The sequence below is a fragment of the Phocoena phocoena genome, chromosome 13, assembly GCF_963924675.1.
Source record: "Phocoena phocoena chromosome 13, mPhoPho1.1, whole genome shotgun sequence".
NCBI classification, from domain to species: domain Eukaryota; kingdom Metazoa; phylum Chordata; class Mammalia; order Artiodactyla; family Phocoenidae; genus Phocoena; species Phocoena phocoena.
In genome coordinates, this window is record NC_089231.1 from 72,958,546 (window position 1) to 72,967,405 (window position 8,860).

Sequence of the window (8,860 nt, forward strand, 5' to 3'; positions counted from 1 at the left end):
TGTGGCCTCTCCCGTTGCGGAGGACAGGCTCCGGACGCGCAGGCTCAGCGGCCATGGCTCACGGGCCCAGCCGCTCCGCAGCATGTGGGATCTTCCCAGACCGGGGCACGAACCCGTGTCCCCTGCATCGGCAGGCGGACTCTCAACCACTGCGCCACCAGGGAAGCCCTGTATCCCCATTTTTTAACGTAGACAACGAAAACTAAACACGGGGTGAGACAAAGCAAATGCAGTGGCGAGACTAATCTGTGCTGTCAAGTGACACTCTGGTCCCTCAAAAAGACCTCAGAAAACGGACCCCCCTGCGTAATTCTGGAGCTTCCCTTGATGCTTCCCAGCACCCTCTGCTCCTCTGTCACTCTGGTTCAGTTGTCCGTCTGGGCACGTCCGGGTAGAGACTGATGACTCTCATCCCACTTTCCATCTCGAGGGCTAGTGGAGTGCGGTGCCGGGCATCCAGGTGTTTGTGGAGTGGATGAATAATTCTGGAAAAGGCTTTTGTATTTAAGTGATTGTGCTCACCTTCTAATGCCAGCAGTGAACTCTTTCAGCCATTAAACTTGAAGCCCACTGGCGTGGAGCCCTGGCTCGGAAGGAGGCCAAAAGGAGAAAGTGGGCTGTGCAGATTATAAGAAAGTAAGTTCTCAGTTGGGTCCAGTAGGGAGGAAAGGTCTCTAAGTGCTATTGTGCTGCAGAGGGTGGTCATGGACTTGGAGGTTTTGGCTCTGGGCGGAAAAGTCATCTTCCCTGCAGGATGTCAACCCTTGGGAATTCTGTTCCCTCTCCTTCCTCTGAGCTTCCTAATTTGACAGTGATCGCAACTCAGAACGTTTGTTGTTTCTCTTAGCCTAGTTCAAAAGTCACAAAGTCGAATGCCTTCTGAGGCCAGGCAGGGACAGCGAGTCTCATGAGCTGGGATAAGGCAATAAGGTAGGGTAGGGACTGTGACAAACTGGAAAGCTCAGTCCACCTAAGAGGGGCAGTCACTACTCCACTTTAGCAGACTGCGGCCAGCCCAGTGTTGGCAGATCTTTTTTTTTCCAAGGAAAGCTGGAAATCTGGCTTTCATGTAATACTTCCCAGTTTGTTGTTGTTGTTGTTGGCAATGAATTCAAGTCACTGAAAAGAAAACAAAAAATGGTGTGGGTGAAATAGAACATCTTTGGGCCAGATTTGGCCTGTGGCCCTACTTGGCGAACAAAGTAATCACCGTTTTGGCCACCGTTAAATCAAACCAGTGGGGGAGAGAACGCAAGTTTCAGTGAAGAAATGGTAAGTGAAGAAATAGAAAACTAACTAAACTCTCTCCCGCTTAGGTTCATAAAGGGATTCATCAATCGCAACAAGCCCCTCTGTCCTGACAATGAAGAGTTCATCGTGTTCGTGCGGAAGAATTACATCTTGAATCTTCGGTATCACGTCCCAGAGAACGTCTTGGACAAGAGCTGGCTGAAGCCTCCTGGCCTCTTGGAAAATGTAAGGACTGTTCCAGGACTCACGTTGCAAATGGTGTGGGCACGGATGGAGCTTAACTTGTATGTTTTTTGGTGCCGCCTCCCTCGCCTTGAAAGGGCTTCCTCAGCACACAAACCACTTCCCTGAGATGCCCGAGGAATTTAACTCTTCACAATTCGTATATCCTCTCTAGAATTATAAAGCCCGTGGGTGTGTGTTTACACAGAGCACTCTTGAATGGTTTCTGTCCTTGATGTTAACATGTCAGATGGGTTTAGGGACTGTTGCCTAGAACAGTGTTTCTCAGAAGATGCTCTGGGAACCCTCTGTGTCTGGAGCGCAGAGTAGGGGTGACTAAGATTCCTGGGCCCCAACCCGGGCCCATTGAATTAGCGCCTCTAGGAACCTCCTGGCCAGCAACTCAGGTGACTCAAAACTCATTCAAGATCAGGAACCACTAGTTTAGCAGCAGCGAACAGTGAGCCCAAGACTGGAAGATGAGCTGCTTTCTTTGACTAGAAAATATTAAGGCTGTCCTTTACCTCAAACTGAATTCAGCTGTGCTTTCAAAGCTTCTGTTTTGGCGGCTGAAACCTAAAGCGGGGGTGCGTGAGGGAGGCAGGTGGAAAAGAAGAGTGTTCTCCACGCAGGCATCGAATCTGCTCAGGAAAATGTGCATGAGGAACCTGGTCCGGAAGTACTGCCGAGGGATCACAGCCGAGAGGAAAGCCCTGGTAGGGACGTGGCGTTGCGGGCAGGTGGCAAGATGCTGGAGGGGTGGGTGCTGGCCCCTTGAGAGTCAGCAGTCCTCACCCACCATCTCACCTGTAAGCCAAGGGTCACACAAGGCTCACGCCTCATACATGCTTTGAGGATGAAACGCATATAGACCACTTAGCACAGAGCTCTCGTTAACTGGCAGCTGTTAAAAGTTAACATCGCTCTTTTGTTACCATGGGAACGTCATCTAGACGGCCTCTGAACTGCAAAGCACGCAGGGCCCCTTCTCTGCTGGTGGCGTAGTTCTGTTTGTGTTCATTTGCTGGTCGGCAGACTTTTTCTGTAAAGAGCTAGAGGGTAATATTCTAGGCTTTGCCGGCCACACCATCTCTGTTGAAATTATTCTGTCCTGGTACACACAAGCTGCCAGAGACAACCTGTAAATGGATGGCATGGCTGCGCTCCAAAAAAACTACTGGATTTGGCCCACGGGCTGCAGTTTGGGATCTCTGACCTAGAAGAAACTCTCAACTTTGAAAATTCCACTGCCAGGAAGTCAGTGCAAGCAGAGACAAGCATAAGCGTCAACTTCAGACTCTAATCAGTAGAATTTTTGAGGCATTTTGGCCAAAGCCAAATGTGTTTGACTTCTATGTGTTCTGACTCCTATGCGGAAGAAGGATGACAAGGCTCCTTGAGGAGCCTTATTCAGGAGAGCAAGCACTAGTGTGGACCTCTTTAGGTCCCCCAAAGCCTCATGGCTACCATTTTGTACTTTTAATTCTGTATTACCAGATGCAGCAAAAGGTGGTTACAAGTGAGATATTCAGGGGAAAGAAAGAAGGCTACGCAGAAAGCTTAAATCAACCCTTTGCCGACAGCCGAATAGGTAAGTCCCTTTTCTCATCTATGTGCTCACTTCCCCTATTAAAAAAAAAAAGTCAAAGGAAGATGCTTGATCTGCATTTCCTGACAGCTATCTCCCAGGCTGAGCTCTTGGTCACAGAGGGACAGAAAACCAGCAGATGCCAGTGGCTTGTGCACAGGGGTGGTATTTAGTGACGATCCGCTGTGCTCTGGTTGCTTCCTTAGATGAAGGAGACATCAATCCCAAAGTGCTTCAGCTCATCAGCAGTGAGAAAATCCAGGTAAGGAAATGTGTGTCCTTGCCTGAGACAGGATTCCCCTGTGGGGTCTGAGAACAGGGTCTGTCCTCTACGTGAAGGGGGTCTGGAAGCACTATTAAAAGGCAGGGGTGCGTGTGCGTGGGCCGGGCTCTCAGCTGTGATGCTCTGGGTGTTAAGATGGTAGGGATCACAGTTACGTGACTATTAGGGTACCTGTGGCTGTTCTTATGGCCCTCACCCGTCACCCAGGAACTGTGTTTGGCTTTCTATGAAGTTGAGCGAAATGCAGGCATACACTTAATCGTTAAACATCCCCTATTAGAAGCAGTGTGCCTGGGCGCTGACGTGGGTTTCATAACTTAGCTGTGTGATCCTGGGCAGGTGACTTACGCCTTCGGTGCCTCCATCCTTCTGTGAATGGGGAGGACGGAGGGGTTGATGGTGTGTAGGGCACAGGCTGCGGCCTGGCATGCGGCAGCTGGTGACTGGCTCTGGTGGCTGCTTGGTCACTTTGGTCCCTGGGGACTAGAAACCTGTGACTAGGTTGGATCACCCTCTGGCTGTCAGGGCTCTTAACGCCTGCAGAGTGTCTTCATCTCTGCTGACCTTTCACAGCAGCCCCGTGAGGCAAGTGGCTGTGGCCTTGAATACCTCAGAAGGTCAACGCCATAGGCAGAGCCAGGAATCACAGCCTTTCAGGCAGAGAGCCAGGGTTCAGGGAAAACTCATTTATGCAAGATCTGTTTGAGCCCCTCTCCGTGCGGGTGCTCGAAGCAACGTTTCCAGAGGCCGAGTAGCAAGGCACTCGGTACGCTGCCGCCCTCCCCCGCGAAGCAAGCGTCGCCTGGTAGTGACGGTCACCTCCTTGCAGTACGGTATCCCGGTCATTAAATACGACAGGAAAGGCTTCAAGACACGGCAGAGGCAACTCATTCTCACTCAGAAAGCAGCTTACGTGGTGGAACTTGCCAAAATCAAACAGAAGATAGAGTACCCTGCGCTCAAAGGTAAGCAGCAGGCAATCTTCAGAAAATTCACTGGGTTGACTCAGCTCCCGGGCACACCAGCAGTGCAGCAGCCTTTCATTGAAAGACCTAAGTGAAGATGCCCACAAAACCCAGGGCGGCCCGGGCTGTGCCCCTTACTCTGGCACAAACGCCAACGGCATCTCACTCCGGCATCCGGGTCGGACGCTCGTCACCTTTCACAGGGACCAGCTTTTTATTCCGAGCACAGGTGCTGACTGCAGGGCCACCCCACTTGGCCCAGCTAGGAGGGAAAAAGCCTGGGGTTGGGGACCCCCCAGGCATGCCTTTTTTCTGTATTAATGTCAAGTTGTCCAGTTCCTGGCCTCTAACTTTGGATCTGTCCTAAGGTGTCTCTACCAGCAGCTTCAGCGACGGAATGTTAGTCATTCACGTTTCGCCAGAGGACAACAGGCAAAAGGTAACCTACAGCCACAGGGCTGCTAACGGAGGGAAGCACTGCCAAAATCTTTAGCTGCCCCCAGTGAAACCTCAGTGATGTTCTTCTGTGAAGCCGCTACCACTGAACCGGCCGTGTTCTCTCCTCTCTGCCGCAGGGGGATGCCGTCCTACAGTGCAAACACATATTTGAGGCAGTTACTAAACTCGTCATGCTGGCTAAGAAGGAGAACCTTGTAAATGTTGTTCAAGGAAGGTAGGTGGTTTCGTCTGTACTCAGGAAGTCATTCAATGTTAAGTGTCTATTAACAGATCAAGGAAGACGCAAATGTTAATCGTTTCACCCAGGCCTGCCCCTCCCTGCAAAGTAAGAACTGCCTACCCACAAGGGGTGGGGGTACCCTTGCCTCCTCCGATCACCAGCTTTCTTCCCTCCTCACCCCCTAGGACTTGGGCTCCACAGAAATGAAGTCAGTGATCACTTATTCACCAAAGGGAATGAACAGTGGTCTCACCATCTAGTTTTCAAAGGGGGTGCTTATGGTCCTAAGGGAATTTGTCACCCAGTGAAAGAGGGACCCCCCCCCCCACCCGACCCCGGGCGAGAGCAGGTGCCAGCCACACCTCTGCTGTTGATGCCTGTGGAAGAACTGTGCTAAACCGATTGGAAAATAACTACAGGAAGGCGTGGCCATTTTCCCAGTTGCAGAAACGGTTTTCTTTCGATTACTCAAATATACAATAAAACTCTGTAATGAAACAGGAATTTGATCTCGAAACTAGTAAGCGTCACAGGTGAATTTCTTTTGCAGACCCACAGCTGAAGGAAAAAATAGAGTATGCCAGTAATTTATCACTTTGTGTATTTTAAGTTTACAGTTTTATATTAGTCCTGGAAAAGAAGGCACAATAGTTTTTGACACCGGACCAGAAGAACAAATCTATAAAGATAAAAACGGACAGTTAACAGTGGTGAGTGGCCGTGTCTGGGCGGGGGGAGGTGTCAGCAGTTTTAAATAAGACTATAGGTTAAGATTCTGCCAATTTCAGTCCTCCTGTAGATTGACCAGAATCATAGTCTAGTTTATTTCTCGCTCTGTCCCTGATTCTGCGTTGAAAAATAGGAAGGAATGGGTACTAGAGGTGCAGATTCAAACACGGACTGAAAAAGAGAACAGTTTACTCACATTTATCAGTGAGCCAGAAGCTGACATTAAACTTTTCACACTATTAAATGTCAAAGCCCCTCTTCACTGGATGCCAAAGGCCTCACACCCTATCACGTGGTTCTCAAGTGAGTCTCCACGGGGGAAACTCCTGACGAGCTTTGAAAAATACCAGCGTGTGTGTCTCCCCCGACCCGCTCCCCGACACCATGACGTAACTGGCTGGGGGTGAGGCCTGGGCTCTGGAAAACAAGGATCCCAGGACTGAGGAGGAGAGGTTTGGGAACCAGGCGCATCTTAAAGAAGTCAAGCCTGAGTGCTCGGTGCTTTGCCCTCGCTAGCAAGTCTGATTCAATTCTGCTGGCAAATGACAAACTGAAAGCTGAGGGGGCTGAATCTTTAAAACATGGTTTGGAGCAAATTATGAATACTTGGTATATATATACAAACTAAAAAATGGTCTAACAACATGGACTGTCTCATACACATTTAACGATGAAAGCCACGTAATTGCCCCCGAACACAGGTAACTCCTTTGGGGACAAGTTAAAATACTGAAGCATGATTTTTAATGTAAAGTATAAGGTGACTTTTCAGTTTACATGCTGTCTTAAAACTTATCCCCATTCCTCCCTGGCTGGCTCAGGCTGAAGCTGAGGCCTCAGTGAGCCCATTTCTGGACATGGCTTGTCTCACGGGAGGTGGGGCAGGAGACGGTGTGGGTGATGGGGCTTGGCTGCTTGCAGCTTGTCCACGTCCCCCTCAACCATGCGGGCGGCTGCACCGCTCACTGCCTCCTCCTGAGTGAGAGGAGAGACCTCTAAACCTCAGCATGTACCTTCCCCAGGTGTCGGTCCGCATGAAGTCCTGATGGAGGGTGACGTCTGACCTCTCCCATCGCCGTTTCTGCTGCAACTGAGGAAAGCTCGAATTTGGTCCAGTTAGCGACACCTTCAAGCAAAGGTTCCAGCGGCTCTAGGAAAAGGATCGTCCCTGAAGAAGCAGAGTGGCATCCTATGCCAAAGGCCAAACCCTCAGGTGTTCTGTCGCACTACATGTTCTCTTTAGGGAGCCAACCTCAAGTCACCCAAGGGGGTGATTTTAAACATCCCCAGTAGGACTACACTTGACGGGCACTTGAACATGGCAGTATGGGGGGATGACAGATGCTCTTTCTCATGCTGCCTCTGAGGCACAATGAAGTATTATACGTGGTCTGAGCATAAAGCTGCAAAATCTGAATTTTGCTTTAAATAAATGGAACTCAGAAACATACCCGGTTCCTTCACGGCTTTAGGTTCCACATGGTGAGGTGTAGCTCTCCCCACCCCAAACCTGCAGTCGGAGGCAACAGCAGCCGACTGCTGTTTCACAAGCCCAGCAGCATTTCCACCCGAGACTTCCTTCCAGTGTTTGAGTTCAGACACTACGGAAAAAGGACTCATCTTTTCCACCCTGAGCAGCAGCCTTTAGGTGGTGAAGTAGAAGGTGGGATCTCTGCTCTGCTCTCTTTCCTGTGAAATGCACTTCAGTTCAGTGGCTGGACTGTGCTGGGCGTTTCTGAAAAGACCCAGAAAAACAGATTTAAGGAGAAGCGTTATGTAACTTTTATTTTACATATGTCCACAGATGCTTGTACAACACACAGTGACTGCTTCTGAAGCTCATAGCGTTTTTTTTCCATGGCACAAAGAGACAGAAAGGTTAGTGACACACACGTGTTACAGTGACCCTGGGTGGAGCCCTAGAAAACACACATTCCAGAGGGAGGGCCAGGGTACCTGCACAGCGACCACCCTGCTAAGCCACTACAGGAGGACGATGGAGAGGCAAGGTCCCCAGTCACCACAATCAGATGACTTACTTGAAAGAAAGCCTCATTACGAGGGACCCAAAGCTGTTCTGCTTTTTCCATTGTAAGTTATTACGGTGTAATAAAACTTAGCTCTTCACCAAATCTTAGGCCAGTGTTCGTCTTTACTTGGATGGTTCTTAAATACAAATATTGACTTTTGTTGCCCTTAGTGCTCACATAAGAAATCAGTTTTGTAGAATATGTTTGATAACAGAGCCTGGACCAGCCAACACTTTGTCATTGTCAGCTCACGGCTGTATGCAACTAACAGTATCACTCACCATGGAATGTTTCATGAACTTGTTCATATCCCAGGGAAGCAAAGACTCCAAACTACAAGTGCAAAGTTGGAGGAAATGTGAAAGTAGAGAGACGGCCAGAAACATTTGGTCGTAAGGTGGAGAAGCCCCAACTAATCAGACTGTTCCACAAAGTTAGTTACTCTTCACGTAAACATTTGAAAAACAGAACTTACGTGATGGCTTTTCCATTCCTACAGAAAACATCAGAACTGACATTCACTTTAACTTTCTAAAAGAGTTCAACCCAAACAGCAGGGTTGGTGTTTAAAACTTAAACAGTATAAAATATTTACAAAACATTATTTAAGCCCCCTCCCCTCCCATCCTTAGCACTTAGTAAAATCCAGATGGCCTAATATGAAAGTTTCCCACACAACAGTTTAGAAAGCATCTACCCGATACATGATTTTTAGGTTGGGTCATGATTGTTTTAAAGTTTTATTGTAGGCTTTGCTGCTGGATACAAAATAAAGGCATACAACTGTCACAAGTAGGGCAGGGTATACAAAGTCTAAGCTGTAAAAACCATTTCAAAATATAAACTCGTTTTGTTCGAATGCACTGTATCAAAGGCTGCCCGTGTTAATACCTTTGGTATAAAATGGTAATGTTTCCCTTGAATAGCAGACAAAACCCATCCATACCTTACACACATCCGAATCTCCCTGGAACTACTCTACCAGCCTAGTCTCAACCACCCACATTCGTCACCACTCCCTCTGTGCATCACGGGCGGGCGCGGAGACGGGGAGGTAGGTAACCGAGAACGTCCGTCCCACACGAGCGCCGTGCAGACAGCAGGGCTCCAGCG

The 8,860-nt window shown here is 49.0% G+C and overlaps 1 protein-coding gene across 1 annotated transcript in view; it reads left to right on the forward strand.

Annotated features, from left to right (window-relative positions):
• Positions 1 to 6,763, forward strand: part of MYO1H (myosin IH) — a 43,123-nt gene extending 36,360 nt beyond the window's left edge. The window contains exons 22-31 of the mRNA XM_065889516.1: positions 552 to 636; positions 1,317 to 1,476; positions 2,106 to 2,189; positions 2,971 to 3,064; positions 3,268 to 3,323; positions 4,174 to 4,309; positions 4,678 to 4,748; positions 4,885 to 4,982; positions 5,599 to 5,698; positions 6,740 to 6,763. Coding sequence (XP_065745588.1) covers positions 552 to 636; positions 1,317 to 1,476; positions 2,106 to 2,189; positions 2,971 to 3,064; positions 3,268 to 3,323; positions 4,174 to 4,309; positions 4,678 to 4,748; positions 4,885 to 4,982; positions 5,599 to 5,698; positions 6,740 to 6,763 — 908 coding nt within the window. The remainder of the gene's footprint in view (positions 1 to 551; positions 637 to 1,316; positions 1,477 to 2,105; positions 2,190 to 2,970; positions 3,065 to 3,267; positions 3,324 to 4,173; positions 4,310 to 4,677; positions 4,749 to 4,884; positions 4,983 to 5,598; positions 5,699 to 6,739) is intronic.
• The last annotated feature ends 2,097 nt before the right edge of the window (positions 6,764 to 8,860 follow it).